Source organism: Haemorhous mexicanus, chromosome 5 (assembly GCF_027477595.1).
Source record: "Haemorhous mexicanus isolate bHaeMex1 chromosome 5, bHaeMex1.pri, whole genome shotgun sequence".
NCBI lineage: Eukaryota > Metazoa > Chordata > Aves > Passeriformes > Fringillidae > Haemorhous > Haemorhous mexicanus.
In genome coordinates this window covers 63,292,859-63,312,122 of record NC_082345.1, presented here as the reverse complement: position 1 = coordinate 63,312,122, position 19,264 = coordinate 63,292,859, and the positions used below count along the sequence as shown (strand labels likewise).

The following is a 19,264-nucleotide window of genomic DNA, read 5'->3' as shown; positions in this document are numbered from 1 at the left end:
CTATTTCGTATCATAATCTTTTATTACAACCTAATTAGAGTAGGCAATTACACAATATAAAAAGTCAGGACGATCCAGAGTAGACTGTGTAATGAAGATCAATATTGAATATAAATAAATATTTGAGCCAAACAGTAAAATGCTGCATGCTACAGTGAAGTCTAGCTTGGAAAAAGCAAAATCAATTAGCTTTTTGAAGGAATGATCATAACTCTAGAATTTTAGCAAAGACTTCTACTACACACTCAGGCTGTGACCAGAATATTCTACAGCCTCAATGACCTTGCAAGGAACAAAATCAGTATGTTTTTATCAAGATAAAAAAATGAAACAATACTGAATGATCTCTCTTCACATAGTGTAACATCAAAATCACTCATCTTAAAGGTGGAGAGAACATTAAACCTAAGCCAATTATTACCACTGTGAATGAACAACACCATCCTTTTTTTTAACAGTCTGGCAGCTTACAAAATAAACAAGGAATCTAAAACAATACCAAGAAAAATGGCCATTAATAGGAAACCAGATTTTAATGCTGTCAAAAATGGCAATTCCATGTAAGAAAAAAAATTGCCCTTGGAAAAGAAAATAAGGGATCAGAAAGCACAGTCAGCAAACAAACCTAGCTCTATCAAACAAAGCTAAGAAACACAGATACTCAAAATCTGTAATGTCTCAAGAATTTTGAGGCTTGCACACATCCTTGGTACAGTGAGTATCTGGTGAGCTAACACACACAGCAGTGTGTTTTAAACTGTGCCTGTATATTCTGGTGATGAATTCCCACACTTGGTAGTTTCATACATTACAGAAAATGGATCCAGCATCACTGTAAAGGAGAACAAAACCTGCTGCCACTGCTTTACTTATTGAATCTATTATATGCTACAAATACCACTTTGTTTAAATCTCCTCCTGAGATATGCTATTTCTAACAGTGTATGGCAAGAAAGAAATGCACATTAAAGAAAAAAGATTACACCTAGCAAAAAAGAAACACTAGCCATGAAACACAGTGAGAGGAAGGTAGTTAAAAACAGCAACCCCAACAAAGCAAACAAGCCTATGCCCTCCAAATTACCTGGATATTTCCCGGAGATAAACAGTCTGCATTGCCTTCTTCAAATGAGGTTCAATATTTTTCCAGAGTTTGCGGGTGTCGCGTTCATTTGCTGCAGCAAGCCAGAATCAACTCTGTTAAACATTTAACTCATACAATACTAAAACTCATCCCTGACACCTGAACAGTCACAGGCATAACACAGGCATAACACCCTGACTCTGACACGCTGCTTTAGGATGATGCACCATCACCATCCATCCAGCAAGCACATGCTGCCACACAAGGCTGTTTCTCTGTGACTGTTCTGAAATAATCTGCATCAGGTTGACAAAACCTCTCCTCTTGGTTTCTTTCTTCTCTTAGCTTTGACAAAGAAATAACTTATCCCATTACTTTGTCAAAGTCCTGATGGTTGAGTGAGGAGAAAGACTAATAGGAAGCAGGAAAATTTTCAGGGTATTTCCATCTTTGTTTCCTAAAACACCATCACCAAATACCACGTACTGCTTCTGCTGCAAGTGCTAATGACTGGGTGCAACTGGAGTAAGCACTGCTGTTGTGACCTGAGATACCGCTGTGCCACCACAGCACAAGGATCAGAGCAAAGTCTTCAGCAAAACCCACTGAACAGGACCTGCTCTCTCATACACCTCTCAAATTAAAGACACAGCCTTACCTTCCCCTCTGACCACTGGTTCACAGTATTTAGCAAAATTGAGCGCTGCCTACAGAAAGCAAAAATGGAACACATTAAAGTACAATCTATCTGATCCAGCTACAGAGTATAACTAGCAGGGTAATTAATCCCTTTGCAAAGCCAACAAACCCTTTTAACTCAATAATTATGCCACTTGCTTACAAACATTATACTGTCACAAATGGTAACATTTCTGTACCATAAAATACAAACAGAAGTAATCACAGGTTACATGGCTTTGAGCTCAGCAAGATCTGTTTATCATACTCGGAGGCTGCATTTTTTTTTAACTAACATAATAATTTATCATTATAAATGTAATAAAAATGTTTTAATGAACTTTTCTTAACTCTCTTCATTTTCAGATAAAACCTTCGATTCCAGGAGAAGTTCAGCACACTTAAACACAAGCAGAAATTATTTATTTGTTCAAAAATTATTTATTTAAAAGCATGTTAGCATATTCCATATTTTAATTAATTCCTTTTGCCTAAAGTAAGATTAAGATATTTTTGACAACACTATAACCTAGACTATCTTCTAAAATGCTTAAATCAATATCACACAGAATTTTATAAAATACCAATCCTCAGATTTCATTCTCTTTTTGTCCTACTACACTTTCATAAATCTCTGTGCTAATATACAAAACTCAAAGTGTAACTTCCATATATAAATCTAGTAAAATTCCAGCATGTATTATTAATAATCACACATAACAGCCTACGCATTCAGAGTCTGTATCAGACACTAAGGAGTTCAGAAGCCAACATTCAGTTGTATGTGTCTGTCACTATCTTCTATGGAAGATACTTGTCAGCTACAAAAAATTTAGGGTCCAATCACAAAGTATTTTCATAGTGTTGCACAAGGAAATAGTGCATCTAAACCTAATGAAATTCTTATAAACAGAGCCACTCAAGTACATGTCTGCAAGAACTGTGACCCTGGTTTCCATTTCTGTTGCCAGCAATCCCATTTACATATAAAACCTCTATGGTTTTTTATGAACCAATAAGTTCAGCTGAAATTCAGCAGCATGTTCCTGAGGGAAACACAGGCAGAACATTCAGATCATCTCTGCGGCACAGATTTCTTCACTGATCACATCAAACTAGTAAAATTTCCTTGTACAGGTAATTAAATAATAATTGGAATAATGTCTGTAATTGTTATTAAGCATATAAAAATGTCACCATTAAGTAACTTAATTCTCTTCTGTTAAGTTTGTTTACTATTAGTTTATGTGGTTAAAATGCCTTTTTCCAAATACTTTCAATTTATTACCAGAAAACTACACAACACTGGAAGCCTTTTACAGCCACAAAGCAACTGCAACCTTTGTTATGGATTTTAAAGGCAACTACATTTTAAGCTAACACATTCTCAGGAGGGCAAATTTACCCTAGATATAAGAAAGACTTTTTTACTATGAAGATGGTGAGACACTCAAACAGGCTGCCAGAGAAGCTGTGGCTGTCCCTGGAAGTTTTGAAGGCCAGGCTGAACGGGGCTTTGATCAGCCTGGTCTAGTAGAAGGTGTCCCAGCCCATGGCAGGGGAGTTTGAACTTGACCTTTAAGGTCCCTTCCAACCCAAACCATTTTATAATCTCTAATTTTCCGTTTGTCCATATTCAACAATAAATCTAGACTTTCATTTGGCAAAAGACATCACAAAACAAAACAACAACTCTAAAGAAGCTCATCTCACCAGATGACGAAGTTCTTTCAGGTCCCTACAGACCATGTAGAAGACACCAAGCAAAATATTGATATATGCAGCATAGAAATCTGCAGAATATTCTGGGGGATGATTCTGAGACAAGATCTTCTGCAGATGTCCTGTTTAAACAAAAATAAATTTTGCTCTTTTCAAGCCAACTTAATAAATCGACCACATTTGTGGAAAAACAAACAATAACCATCAATAAAAAAGCCCCAACAAAATCCACCAAAACCTACACTGATTTTAAGAACCAGCAAATGTAATGGAATAAAAACATCCCTTTGAGATGTTCTGCATAGTGGAAAAAGACAAGATCTTTACAGGTTGTTTGAATATAGACTTGTACATTACAGTAGCTATTACATATTCTGGGTTCTGTAAAAGGCACACTGATAAACCTGGAAAAAACTTTTGAATGTCCTTTGGAAGTGTTATATAATCCCTGAAAAGCAGATTAAAAAATGAGTTTACCTATGCTGTAGTCTGGAAAATACATGGTGAATGGCTCATAGCACCCAATGTTTGGACGGAACAGTTCCCACACTATTTCACTGAGCAGAATGACTGTCACATTTCTGTCAGTCTACACAGGGAAGAGAAAAAAACCAAATGAGAGAGCGATGGGAAGAGAAATAACAAAAAAACCAGTGCATGTTAGAGCATCAATGAAAAAAATTATTATTGCGACTTTTCTATTCCCCAAAAATCATTAAATTTACAGTTTATTTCTATACTAGTAATTTGCATTAAAGCTTCAGCTGGCCTAATCAAGCAGATCATACATTTGCAAATCTTTATAATTAAATGATATTTCTCTCCAACACTTGCCATTTCACTGACATGTAAGCTTTCTGGGGTGATACACGATACCAAGTAGATTCCACCCCAAAATTAAGAGAACATTTTACTTTAGTAATTAAACACAGATTTTCAGAACAAACAGAAAAAGTTAAAAATAAGCCAGAAGAAAACTCAGCGCCTCTGGAACCAAACTATCATCTTGTACTTTATTTTAAAGGCAATCTGGTCTGCAGAGACAAACACACAGACATCCCAAACCAAAAATGTAATATTACCTGTTTACTCTCCCAACTGTTTTACTAGTTAACAACAATGGAGCTGTTCATAGTAATATATTTTTGTAACCAAGTTTTTATTGACAAAATACCTGCTTCAGATTGGATGTTTTGATCAATAGAAATAAAATGCTTCATATTAAAAAATGATATTGTTTTATTTTGGTAACCCTTCAAAATATCAGCTACTTAATATGAAGCTAAAACTACCTGTGAAGATGATGTGTCATTTTCCCCCTTTGCAAGGTTTTTGCAACCATACTAAAAATTCTGCCTAACAAAAGATGCTTTTAAATATGGTTCTTCAAGAAAGACATTTGAAAACTATTAAGGCATCTCTATAAAACAAAAGGAAGGGACCAGATTGAATTGACAGTGCTGTGAATGACTTGAAAGATGTTTAAATGCTATTCCCTTCCCTGAAATGTAGTGAAAATCTTTTTTACTTAGTTTTCAACTTCTTGGTGAAGTGGCACCCACCTATATTCTTTACTGTTTCTTCTTTGTTTTTATGGAACATAAATATTTTCTTTGCTTTCAACAAGAAAGTATCATTCTGCATTTCTTTCAGATGGTTTCCTCTCCCAGAACTCCTAATGTTTCAGCTGACAAAAGTGCTAAGATATATTCAGCTCACTTCCTGACTGATCATCCATTATGAAGAACTTCAGTACTTGCCACGGCAATTCTCAGAGAAATCAAGCATCCATGACCTATTCTTCAGCAGTGACCTGCCAGTCCAATGATATCCTTCACTACTACTAGTGGTGTTCCTGGTCTCCTTTCACTCCAAGAAAGGAAGAGATGCAAGAGATTTGCTCCTACAACATTGCTCTGCAACACTGGCTGCACAACTGTTTTAAAAAGCCTCAGTCCAGAATCCAGAATTTAAGCAATTGGAATATCAGCATTCAAGACAACAAACTTGTTTGGAGGTTAGTTTTGAATCTGGGAGTGTTCGTCTGGCATATATAAATCTTAGTCCATGGGGTTTTGATCCCCGAACAGCAATTACAGACCCAAGTTTGCCTCCCTTCCCTGCAGAACAGGTTGTTTTTGCTTCAGGAGCAGCCTAGTCCAGAACATGGGCAGAACAGACAAAAAGAGACAGAAAATGCACCAGCTGTCAGGATTAAAAACACAGCTGTGAATCAGTCTTCATTCAGTAGAGAAATCAATGTGACCAGAAGATTAAGAACACCACACAAAAGCTTTGAGATAACAAGCATAATTTCAGCTATTTACATGTTCAGATATTTCAAAGTACCAGCAACTTATGGTTTTGTCTTCAGTTTCTTTTCAGGGAATGTACCATTTTTGCTTATTTCAAGGCAAAAGCTTTGATACTTCAGAAGTGAGAAAGGAAAACACACTGTGGTTTACTCCAATCAGAAACTTACTGAGGCACAATTCCAGGAGAAGTGTGAGAAAACTCTCTAGCAAGTAAAAGCACATTCACAGCTGCTGAGCTGCGCAGCTCCAGCCAAATTAAACAGCTGGTAGTCTCCTGAAAATCTCATTCTTAAAAAGACAGATAACCTAGAAAAGACAGCTATATATCTGACACGAGCCTCCAAAGATTCTACACATTAGACATTGTAAATAAGATACCATTAACCACAACTAAAAAGAAAAACAAAGGGTCCAATAAAAATCTCCCAATGTTTAAATTCTAGTTTGGTTTCTAGTTTTGACCACTGTTTTGGGGGAGTGAGGCTTAATTTTTAAACTTTTCTCATCTAAAGAATCATTTATCTTGATCTGTGACCCTGAATGTACAGGTACCACATGTTCAGTTACTTTCAACAAGCAGGACACATACAATAATTTCTTTCCAGACTCACCAACTCTTGAAGCCTAAGAAATGCTGGCAGGATGTTTGCTTCCATTTCCCTCAGCTGCTCTGCTCTATCCAGAACCTTTTAACAAAACAATGATATTATATAGACAAACTCATCTCCCACTCTCACATGGATTAAAAATTAACTCTTAGCTGCTGGAAACTAAATTGGAGAGATTACTGCTTCAAATGTGCTTCCAGGAAGCCCAAGCAGCTCTGCATCTAAAAAAGTATACAATCCCTAGACAAGCATTATTCTCTTATGGCAGGAAGAATTATTATTTAAGTCCAGTCAAGAATATCACAACAAAGCCATGATATCCTTAACAACCATTGAAAACTCCATTTTCTCCCAAAATTCTTGTGTTTCAAATTTACATGTAGTACAGTAGCACTGCAACTACATGCTTACTCTAGGAGAGTTGTCTTTCCCTACTATTATTTTTCAGAAACAAATAATAGCTGGTATTCTGAATTTTGAGAGAAACTTTTCTTGCCATTGTTTGCAGCCTAGGAATTTACAGGATTTATTGTATGCAAACTTCACATAGCAGTAACAGATGTAGCATACGTACAGCTTAAAGAAGAAACATCTTAAGCAAATAACATTTTGGAGTCTGAAGAATTAAAACAGAAGCATGAAGACATCCATGGTTACTCTTTTGTTAAAAACAAAAAGTATTTCTAGCACACCTAAAATCTTGACAAGAATCAAAAAAGATAATAGAAACACTTATTTTGTGGCTTATTTACTACTTGCAATATAAATTCTGAAGCTCATTACCTCTTTAGAATTATTGCTCTTGAGATAAAACAATAGGTCTGTAGAAAACTATATTTTCTCTCCTATTACATAACTTATCTCCATCAAAATCTTACAACATCTATCATTTCTGTTGCCCATCATAAGGAAAAGAAGTTTATGTGGACAACCAAACATTTTCTGAAAATATTATTTCAGAATCCCACCACAGAAATCTGAAAGAACTATCTCTGCATCAATAGCTCACACTTTGTGAATTTATTAAAAATTACAATATATGATTTTATATTGATATCTGCATGTGGTTCATGTAATGAGTGACTTCAGGAATGAAGACTGCTTTACACTACAGATCAAATAGTGGCTATGTATTTTTACTAACAAAATACTGCTTATTGAAACCAGCGACATGCAGCTACCAAACACAAAGCTTTAAAGTCTTGACCTAAGCAAATTACATTTTTTAGTTAAATGGGAAACTACAGTTCCTACTTACAGCACAAAAAATACACTGTGACCCTGGCTTGTGGAAAATGTCAAGCGGTTCAGAGAAACAGCCTTCCCCCAGGTCTATAAATCTATGCCTTATTCTTTGATGTCCATATAGACTTGCCACTCTTCAATTTTTTAAAAAAGCCTATACTGTCTAAAACGGGCTGCTCATTTACATTCAAAAAGTAGCTTGATACTTCTGTAAAGTGCTATATATTGTAAATGTATGAATGACAACAAGTTATGTCTACTCCAATTTTTCAGGTAGTTAAAATGAATAAATTCATTTTTCATACGTAATCACAAGCATTCAGCACGTATGCTTGGGTTAAGAGAAACATTTAGAATCCTTTCCTCAAAAGTAAACATTTATCTTGAGTTACCCTTAGCTAATTGAGCTGAAATATTACATTATTTACTACTGAAATGAAACGGAATAAGTCAGCATTGCCAGTTTACATTACCAGCATGCTGGTCTTCCATCAGTCTCAATTTAAACCACTCTACAATAAATCCAGATGACACAGGTTAATAAACATGAATTGATTTCTCCCATTCCTGTCTGTTCCCATGCAGAATGTAACCGAAATACTAATTTAATACTTAATGCTTCTGAGGCAACAATTATTTTCATGATACAATTGAAGCTTTGTAGTTATTTAATGCTTTACTTTCTACAACCATTGTTCAAGAACTTTCTAATTTTCTGTGTGATGCCAATTTTCACAGAATACATGAAGAATTTTTTAGTGATGTAAAATAGTTTTTAATTCAAATACTAATCTGAAAGAAAGACTTTACCACAAGAAGTATTATGTGAAATACACTGAATGTTATTAGAGAGACAAATTTTGTGTTTATGGAATTGCAGAAGAATGTCAATATCACTTTTGTGACAGTAAGATAAACTACGTCTATTTATAACTTTTTATCTGTTTTAAGCATTGGTACATTATTTTCTTTATTCCATTTCTAAGAAGTATGCCAAATTTATTAACCTTGTGACATATAGGAAACAATGAGATAGTACTGTTTCCACTAAACATGATGTGAAGTTATTTAACTCAGTGGCAAAGTATTTTTAAATGGGAATAAAACATATTTAACTATAGCCTGTGAAACAGAATGAAGAATGCTCAGTACAATTATGAACTTCTTGTTTGACTGCAAAAACACCCCAAAGCAGTATGGGCACATTGACAGCTTAATCACCCTGGGTAATCACACTGCATGTTTCTCACAGCAATCAATCTTAACCATGTTCTTGTTTTCTTAAATAATCAATTTCAACTCTTTTTAAAAAAACCTTATTTCCTACTGCTGGCCTAAAATTTTGGTCTGAATATTCTGCAGGTTCACACTATATATATACATTTACACATCACTAATGCCACAGCTTTCATATTGTCCTTCCATCAGACCTTATGTATGACTGAAATTTGTTTCCATGCTCATCTCTCGGCATAAAAAATGCTGTTATAGTCTGCAAATTTTGACTCCTTTATGTAGCTAAGATTATCACAGTAAAGAACTTTGAAGACCTAAACCAAATCCTAGTGTTCTAGCATTACACTGATTCAATCATTCCTGCAACCTAAATTCTGATTATTTTTCCTGCAATTTGCTATTCATTCCACTTGAGCATATCATCAATTTCTTCACTGCAGTCTTTTTTTTCCATCCTAATTTTAAACTATAGGTCCTATCTCTGAGGGCCACAAGATGTAAGATCTCAAAAGCATTTTTACAGAGAAAGTTATGCATTTTAGTTCCTTAATATTATCCTTAAGTTCTATTCTAGCAAACCAAGTCTTGTCATTTGTATTCTCCATGTTCCCTTCTGCCCTATTCCCCACCTCTGCTTTCTCATTTGTGATGCTATTTTCACAAGGAAACAGATAAGCATGACTTACTACTAAAAAAACAAATATAGGCTCTCTATATTTAAAGACTTTGTGACACTATTACATCCCCAATTTAAATGTGTGGTATAATTTATGTTCATTATTAGTTATGCTATATAGTTTGTGTGTAGAAAAAAATCTAAAACCAGGAGAAGTACAGAACCTCACCTAAAGCCTGTAAGCCAACAGAAAGAATCTGTCAACAGCTTCTGAAAGAGGTCTACTGAGAAACTTTGTGCAAACTGCTCTGTAAGGCACACATTTCACATACAAATTATCAATAGCCATTAATAACACCCTCTTAGCAGGAAAGGGACTGGACATGAAAATGAAATTACTTACAATGTATAATGTTTGATCTTGAAGCTCCTGACTGGCCACAGCTTGTTTAAAGAGACGAACAAAGTCATTCAAAGTATCACAATGCACAGGAGAGGTGTGTTCGGCGCCAGGTGAACAGCTTTGCAGCTGGATGAGAATTTCTTCAAGCAGAAGTCGTGATGTAAAGTATTCCACACAGTTCACAAACACATGAGGAAGCTGAAGAGAACAAGAAAAATTATACAACTGCATTTGGCTCTTTCAGTGTAAATACTCCAGGAAGAGTTTTCTCTTCGGTATGAGAGAACCAAAGAAACCATACCCTGCCAAAAGAATATAGTGCAAGTACCAAAATAACTTGTTAAAAAAAAAAGAACAATTATGTACCTAGTCAAAATATTATGTATCACAAACTGAAGAGAGCTGATGAATCTTCAAATGGAAGTATACCTTCTAACTATTTTTAAACACTGAAGCACAATGTATCCTTTAACTATGTTGAAAAATTGTGAGCAATACACAAAAAGAAAACCAAACAGCATTTAGATCAAAGAAATTTAGACAACTGTAAGACATTACAGTATCATAAAATGATTTATTATTAATTACGTGTCTAGAAAACACAGACATCTCAAAGGAAATAATCTCCTCAGAATTACTGTGAATGTTTTTGGCATTCAATGCAGACAAATGATAAAGTGTAAGCTTCTGTATCAGACCCATGTCATCAGCATGATTGTGCAGAACATTTTCAGAAAACCAGATCTTTCCAAGCAAACAGTGAGTGAAAAAAACAGAGTATGAGATATATTATACGTATAGCTTTAGTAATACTGAAAATCTACAGTCATTTGTCTTTAAATAGAAGGCACTATAACCCATAAAATACCAATGGTCAAACCTATCTAAGGCAAAAAAAGATAATTTTCTAGCAACTCTATTTTTAAGACATAGCTCATCTGCACAACTCCATAATCTCTGGTAAGGCAGATGCTCTTTTTCACACTGAACGTTAAAACCTCTGGAAAACATTAGTCACTGGGATACGGGAATGTGGTTGTCTACAACAAAAAAAAAAAAAAAAAAAAAAAAAAAAAAAAAAAAAAAAAAAAAAATCCAAGTACTTCATTCCAGTCTTCCTACTGAAAATACAATATGATTCAGCAGATGTGGGGAAGTGTGGGTACATGCTGGCAATCCACTCACACAGCATGTAATAAAAAGCTTTCCCATGATTTTGAACACCATTAAAAGGAAAGGGCTACATCACCAAAAAGCAGCTGTTCAAAGTGCTGCACCTCCATAGCAGAAGGAAAGCTGGGTGCCTCAGATGTGATTCACACCACCACAGACCACAGGAGACACCCACACGTGGCACAAGCAGTTCTGCAGAGAGAGCTGCTGCTCAAACCAGCCGCTTCCCAGGGCCTGGCCACACCGTCGGACATGGTGAGAGAGGTCAGCTCAGTGCTGTGAGCTACTGTGAAGGCTACTTCATTCAGGAGGATCAAGAACCCCTGCCTTCTACTGCTCTCCCTCTGCAGAATTTTATTGAAGGGGGATTCTGCATAAAACCTGCAGATAAAGTGATAAGCTCACTCTGGACAAGCTGAAAGTATCAGAGCTATAGAAATACACAAGTGGAAATTTATGGCTTAGGCATAAAGTGTGCACCTGTCACTGGATTTACATCCCTGAATTTCATGACTGACAGAGATATTAACAGATCTAGATGTAAATTTCTGTAATGATACCCCTGAACCTAGGAGGACTTTAAAACATGTTTTGGAAAAAATTAAAACAAGGAGTCAATGGAGCTACTTCAGGCTATGCCATGGAGACAAGGTGACAAATATTTGCCTCCTTTTTTATCTTTTTAAAACTTTCTTTAACAAGTGATTATGATTTACATTAGATCTCAGTATGCACAATTTCATTTTGTCCAAAGTGGCCTAGAGAGCAGAGTGATGCACTCATGACACAGTAAGTGGAGGAGAAGAATTAGGAAGGCAGAAATGGTTGAGGAAACAAACCTTTTTGAGAAAGTAGGGGCTATTTTGAGGAACCATGGTTATAAACTGTAAATTCAATATCCTTCGTGACCATTCTTACCTGTAAGGTAGTTAGAAGAGTTTTCATCACGTAAGTTTTTCCACTAGATGTGTGTCCATAGATAAAGATGGATGGAAAACTAAACTGCTGACGCTAAGGGGAAAAAAAAAAAAGTTGTTGTTGCTTCAATTCTTCTTTTCATTCAACAGCTAAAAGATTTAACAATTAACTTTGCCCCCAAAGGAAAAGTTATCTCCTAAATTGAGGCACTAAATACAAAATACAGCAATTATTATAGAATCAGCAAGATCAAGTTTTATGTTGTATCTTTGCTGAAATGCTGGGGGTAAGTTGCAAGAATCAAGTATCACACAACTGCCAATGAAACTGCTTCAACAAACAACAAAAACACACGCACAGTGACTCTAAATTCAAATTAGTTAACTAACTGAAACAAAACCTTGGCAAGCACAAATTGCAAGACATACATTCCCCTAGCTTCTGCAAACACCACACATTGCCTTTCTTTTCATTAGGACAAAACAGAAAAGAATTAAATGGTGTGAAGGAGGAGATGGTAAAGCTTGCTCTTCTTTTACAAGGCAATATTTGATGTATCTATTTATGCAATGGTCCTGATGCTATTAATTTCATGTAGTTTTCTTAAGATGCAGGGAAATAATGGAATTATTCTTTTTCTCCATTCTGAACAGGTTTTCACACAGGCGAAAATGAAAACAGGTTTTTGTTTCAATTTCTAAGAATATAAGTACACTGACTTAAAAATTAATACAAAAATAAAATTGACACTTTTTATGATAAATAATAGTCAATTTATCTAAGATGAAACACTCTTGTGCAAGACATGCAGGTTTGAGCATCTGTACATTGATCAAGAACTGAAGTATCTATTTTTAAGAAGAGTTGCTGCCACTATGCTTGTAACATACATAAAACTCAATTGCTGTAATTTGATGTTACTATTATAAGTATCCATAATTAAAGACAGAAAACAGACACCAATTTCCAGTTAGTTATTGAATATAAGCAAACTTTCTGCAAGCAAACTGCTTATAAGCTTGCAGATAAAAATACCCATTACTTTTTACCACAGCTTTGTGAAGCAGTAACAAAATCATTTAACAAGCCAGTGGTTTCTAACTCTTACAACCAGCCTCAAAACTACTAAGAATCAGAACAATTTAGTGTACTTAGAATTCAGACACTCAGATTAGATTAACAGGTCAAAACCAAACAGAATTTCTACAATGACACTGAAAAAAATTACCCCAGAACTTTAGGTCTAGGAGGAAGAGACTTACTCCCTGGTACTAACTGGCAAAGACAGAATAGAGGTGTGGCAAAATCAGAATTCAGAAAGACAAAGACACAAATAGCTCGAAGTTTGTTTAGGTCCTTCCAGCTGCAAGACATCGTTCAACCTTCCAACACACCAGAACCTACTGAAAAACACTAATGTTAAAGATGGCAACAAAAAATAAAACTTCAACAAAGAGGCAACCAAAGTATGTTCATAGTGACATCACAAAAAGACAGAATATAAGAGCACTACCTCGCCAAATATTGACAGCAATGTGGACACCTGGGACTCTCGGCAAGGCACCAAACCTTCCAAGCGAAGCAGGTCAGCTGCTGGGTACGCTGGATGTTCCAGATTCGGCATTTTGATGTTCCTGGAGTCAGTCACCTAAACATGCACGGCCCTTCTGAGGTGCAGAGACAAGAAATAAAGTGATCTGGAAAATAAAAAGTTTCCATTATCATTTGTTTCCATACACGTAAAAGGAAAAGGAACGGGATTTGACAGAAAACCTAAACAGACATTCCAGCTCAAGATAAGGGTGTAACTATAACAGACTTAGAAGACTTTGGTAAAACTAGACTTAAATATGTAAGGCATTATACAGACATTTCCACACCAGATAAAATCCAAAAAAGCAAATCACAATGGAAAGGTATACAGGATATGAGCAAATCAATACAAGAATTATCCTAGTTTAGTTAACTGAGGAATTACACATTCATTTCTGGTTTTATATACATTTAAAACTAGCAAGAGAATAAAAGTGAGTAAAGCAGATTAGTCACAGATCACCACCTCCCTGAACAGTCAATAAACAAGGATTTACAAACAACTGGAAAGAGGCAGGACATAAGGAAAGATAAGGATGACAAAGTAATAGATCTCTGGCTGCTCACAGGAATGCTAACCCCATCTTGAAAGGAGCACAGAGGAAAATCCAATTGATAGTAAAGACTGCAAATACTCCTAAAAATAGGAGGAGTCCAAACCAGTCACACAGAACTAATAGTAATGCCAATCTACCTTTTAGACAAGGACTAGATGAGGAAAAACAAAGGTCTTGATTGCTGTAACACTGGGAAGGCTGGATTTTAGTGAAAGAATACAGAAAAACACCTCAAAGATATTCTTTGTCTGCACTTCCAAAACTGCTGGAAAGATGGTACTTTTACCTCTTGTGATGCAGACAACACGCAGAGAGAACTGAAATGACCCCAAACAGTTGGATTTTGACTTTGTCAAACACAACATGACAATCAAAAACAAAGTTTGGAAATTTCATTAAGGCAATAAAGATATCAACTGACAACTCAATTATCTGTATGTTAAAAAGACAGTTGGGAGTGCTTTGTTAAATAAACAAAGCAGTCCCAACTGTTTTAAATGTAAGTATTTACAGACAAATACACTATGCTGGTTGTAAGTACAACAGCACAGGAAAAAAATACTAGGTTAGCAGAAGAAAATCAGGAATAGCAAGGTAAAGGGAAAACAAACTGTTCTGAAGGAAAAATGCAGTAGTGGATTGCACTATCAGGAGAGCTACTGGGGTACAAGGAGGTTTGTAAATATAAATGTATTTATGGAAATACCTTAAAATAAAGTTCCTTTTGGGACCAATCTCTGGTCAGTATTTCCATAAATAGATTTGAGAAAATATTTTTTCTTTTGTTTTTACACTTGGCCTTTAGTCTCTTCTCAGGTGAAAGCTGGGATGTAGAATTAACAGAAAAAAGAGTGGAATTAATGAGGAAAAAAGGTTATCCCTGATGACATAAGTACTTGTATTACACCTGCTTGAAAGTGATCACATCACACACAATAAGGACTACAGTTCAATATCAAGAAACTAAGTCAGAAGTAACCTGAAAAATAAGTTTATTTATAAGTCAATCACATATTAAGTATGGGAAGTCAAAGTAATGCTGCTGTCAGGGGCAAAAAACCCCCACAATCATATGAATCAGGCAAACTATTTCCTATACACAGAATCACACAATGAGCCTTGGTCTATTTTACCAGCTTTGAATGGGTCTGTACATCTCTCCACTGTATCTATTCAAAATGTAATGAAGACACAAAACCCCAAATACCTTGATTAAGGCTGCTAACTAAAATATTAGCTAGGTATTTCGAGGATGAAAAGAAAAAAATGTTGACAGGAGCCTCTAAAAGCAAGGACAAATAAGTGGGGGAAAAAGTTCTAGAAAAGGCTGAAAATGTGTAATTGTCTAAACTTAAGGAAAAGAAAAAGACAGCCCTTTTGCTCGACTGGCTACATGAGAACAGGGCTTGACTGTGTCCCAAACGCATCTAAAGCCATAAAGCACTTCAGCTTTCCAAGGCCACTTCCAGGCAAACTTCCCTCCGGGGAAGCACAAATCGCCCGCTGACTGCGGGTATCTGCCAGGCCCACCTGCTTCTCACACATCCCAGCAAACGGCAACTTTCATCAAACATTTCACATATTTCAGCCCATTTCCACCTTTTATTTCAGGATGAAAACCTGCATCTCTACTGGCTATACGTAGGTGTCCTAATCCCCATTCATGAGCTCACAAGAGAAAGGATGCCTAGAGCAACAGGTTCACAAAATAATTCTTTTAGATTAAATGGCAATGGCAACAAAAGATAAGTATCAGCCAAAGCTTGAATTCAGGATGTTCCAGCCCAGGGAAAGTTGAACGTGTGACTCTAGCCAGACCAGGAAGGTGCCAAAAGCACTTTCCAGCTGAGACCGAGTAAGGCTGTTAAGAGCACAAGTTAAACTTCATGGCGGGACTTCATGATTTACTAGGACTTCTCTCAACTCACTGGCCCCAAAAAAACTACAGCTGGCAGCCTTTCCACACTCTAGCATAAAAAATTACATACAAAAATGACTGAACTTATGAGATTAGCACTGTTCTGCGTCCCCTCAGGCCGTACAAGCCCCCCGGCCGACACGGGCGTGCCTTGGCTGAGGGGGAACGACGACCCCCGGCCTCCACGGAGCGCGGCTTAAGGGCTCCTTCCGCCACGCGTGTGCGAGCCTGAGGGTGCTCCCGGCCTAGGGGACGGCTCAGCCCGCGACGGGTTTCGCTCCCGCACCGATTCCTACCGAGAAAGCGGAGCAGAAACAGATTTGCCCCTTCTGCTCCCCACTGCCCTCCGTCCTTCCCGCCCGCCCCGGCTCCTCTCACCGGCTCCTCACTCGCTCCCGCCGCCACCGCCGCGCGCGCCACTGCCCCACCTCCTCGGCCTGCGCGCATGCGCCGTGGCCACGCCGGGTCCGCCTGGGGCGGAGCGGCCGTGAGGGGAGTACGCCGCTTACCCCGCCGGATCTCCCGCAGGATTTCTGTGTTATCCCACTGGGAGAGGCGCAGGGTCACTCTGTCGCTCACCCAGCTGGGTATCCCACAGGATGTCTGTGTTATCCCACTGGGAGAGGCGCAGGGTCACTCTGTCGCTCACCCAGCCGGGTATCCCACAGGATGTCTGTGTTATCCCGCTGGGAGAGGCGCCGGGCCACTCTGCCGCTGCGGGAGGACACGGGCTGAGCCATTTCTCCCACAGGGACAGGCTTGAGGGTGTTGCAAAACGCGAAACGTGAACTTTTCTTAAGGGATGTTCTTTGATCTTTGGATATTTTGAAATCCAATCAACAAGAAGGGATAATTAATCTGTGAGACCGAGAAAGGCTAGCAAGCTCTAAGTGGTAGCAGGTGTTAGACAGACGAGTTACTTGGTAGAATTGATGTGTTAAGGTCCAGGGCTGGCCATGTTCCAGTGATCTCAGACCTCGGGGGAGGTTTAAAAGGCTTGGGAAGAAGGATGGTAGTGGACACAGGCGGTGCAGAATTTACGGGCCTCGAGGACAGTTGGCAGAGCGCCCGAGATAAGCAAAAAACTTTAAAAGCCACCGCTAAGTCAGCTCCGGCTGGGTAAAAGGTAATTCCGGCAGGGGCAGACGGTGACCATGGACCCAAGAAACCCCCAGACCCAAAAGAAGAGAAAGTTTGAGCATACGGACTAATTAGCATGAGAAGCGAGAGAACCATTAGCTAATGAATACTGATTAATAAGAGAACTCTGTAACTTGTAGGAAATGAACACAAACTCCGTTGTTTGCTAAAATGTATAAATAGTAAAAAGTTTTCATAGTTGGGGTGCTTGATCTCTGGAATATCACCAAGTGCCCAGGCTTGTGCAACTCAGAAATAAATAATCAATGTCTTTCTTGAGTGTATAATTACTGGCTTGTTGCATGCCAGGTAACAAATCGGATTTTTGTGGACAAGTGGAGCCTGGCTTGCATGTATAAAGTGCACATAACTTACATCTATTCATACACAAAACTGCTTAATGCCAAGTCTCTGGAGCCTCTGCTCCAGTCATGCTCTGAAAATACATAACCATAGGTTCAAATTACAGCTGAAGTTCTACTATGCATAAACAGTGCACACTGTATTAGAGGGATAAATGTGACAACTGCTGGGTTATGAAAACTAAAGTGATAAATTCCTTCTGTACTCGGCGTTGGGTGCAATGTTAAGTAAATAAGACTTATGTGAATCAAGCATGGCTTATTTTTAGCAGTCAGGGGTTTTTGTAAATATGCATGTACATGCACAATCATCATGGCTTGGCCTGAACAGTATTTCTGATCTTTAGATATATATTGTAAATTTATAGACCGAAACCAACTTGAATGGAATTACATAAAAAGGAGCAAAAAAAACCCTAACTGATATATGGTTATATATAACATATAGATAACCGTATCTATACCATGGTAGAAATACCATATGTCTATACCATATTTGTGTAAAGTCTTGGGTTTTGGTTGTTTTTTAATGGCTTGCTATTTATCACAGTTTTGATAAAGCACAATAATATGATGAAATTATTGTTACTGCTACTGAGTTTGCATATATGTGTAAAAAAGCTGTTGTATTACTAGTTTAGTCCACTTCTTGACTTGTGATAAAATCTTTATTTGGAACAATAGGTAAGTTTTAAAGTATCAAGTCCTATGCTTCCCAACAAATACTTATTTTTCTAGCTTTTGAAACCATGGAATCTCTTGGGGCAGATTGCTCTGCATACAGATGGACCATGTTTCAGAAAAAATAACAAATATAATAACTGAAAGAAGTCTCAATGAGTCCACATTTGTACAGTGTATGTGAGAGATAAAATGAAATACTTTGGGAGCAGTTCTTAGTGATGTTTGGAACTTGCATCTTCTATGCAAATCTGAAATTTGATTTGGAATTGAGCAAGAATCCTAAAACAAGAGGTCAGTTTTTGAACATGTAGTTTTCAATTCAGTGGTTCTCTTGGAGAATCAACGGTTCAGGCTGGAGTGCCTCCCAAGGTCACTTGAACACAATAGAAAACCATTTTACCACACAGAGGAGAGTCTCACTCTCCCTGTTGTGTCCCCAATTCCACTCATTTTCTGGTCCTAGGATTTAAGTGGTTTATAAAGAGAGTTTGTTGAGGGAACCAGTCCAGTTGAAATCAACCCAAAAGATTATTCAGTGATTAGAGCCTCACTTCCAAAAGCTGGTTTATCAGCTAGGTGGGACCGCCACTCCTGTCTTGTTTAGCTTCTAGTCTACGGTTCAAACAAAATACCCAGTAACAATTCTGCCTTTTAATCCAGAGGGCCACCATTATTACTATGAGATAAAACTCAAAAATTAATTTCTGTGTAGCTTTAATAGTTTAAAATCATTGAGAATGTTGTTACTGATTGAAATGGTGGGACTATAATGCTATGTTTTTGTAGGACTTACCTGAAGTAACTACCACAGAATCCTGGACTCCTAAATCTGCAAATTAAAACCATCACAGAAGACCACTGAACAATTCTGCCATTTACTTGGGCACATCAGTGTCTATATATTCCTACAGAAAGTCTCTACTTCCCAGAAAAACTGCTTAAATTTAGTAAGTGTGACTTTTATTTTCATTCAAGAGGCCAAAACTGTTTAGTACCAGTTGCTAGAGATAGA

General features: G+C 37.3%; 1 protein-coding gene across 4 annotated transcripts in view; it reads right to left on the bottom strand.

The window, feature by feature from the left end:
- Nucleotides 1–16,509, bottom strand: part of ORC5 (origin recognition complex subunit 5) — a 62,131-nt gene extending 45,622 nt beyond the window's left edge. Inside the window, exons 1-10 of one of the 4 annotated variants that reach the window (XM_059847387.1) lie at nt 16,445–16,473; nt 14,855–14,971; nt 13,512–13,695; nt 11,999–12,091; nt 9,908–10,105; nt 6,411–6,485; nt 3,962–4,073; nt 3,476–3,606; nt 1,743–1,791; nt 1,085–1,175 (exon numbers count right to left, since the gene is read on the bottom strand). In XM_059847387.1, the coding sequence (XP_059703370.1) occupies nt 1,085–1,175; nt 1,743–1,791; nt 3,476–3,606; nt 3,962–4,073; nt 6,411–6,485; nt 9,908–10,105; nt 11,999–12,091; nt 13,512–13,622 (860 nt within the window). In that variant the 5' untranslated portion in view covers nt 13,623–13,695; nt 14,855–14,971; nt 16,445–16,473. Of the gene's footprint in view, nt 1–1,084; nt 1,176–1,742; nt 1,792–3,475; nt 3,607–3,961; nt 4,074–6,410; nt 6,486–9,907; nt 10,106–11,998; nt 12,092–13,511; nt 13,696–14,854; nt 14,972–16,444 lie in introns of those variants that run through there. The other 3 variants (XM_059847385.1, XM_059847386.1, XM_059847389.1) reach the window with 3 other exon arrangements.
- Between the last annotated feature and the right edge of the window lie 2,755 nt (nt 16,510–19,264).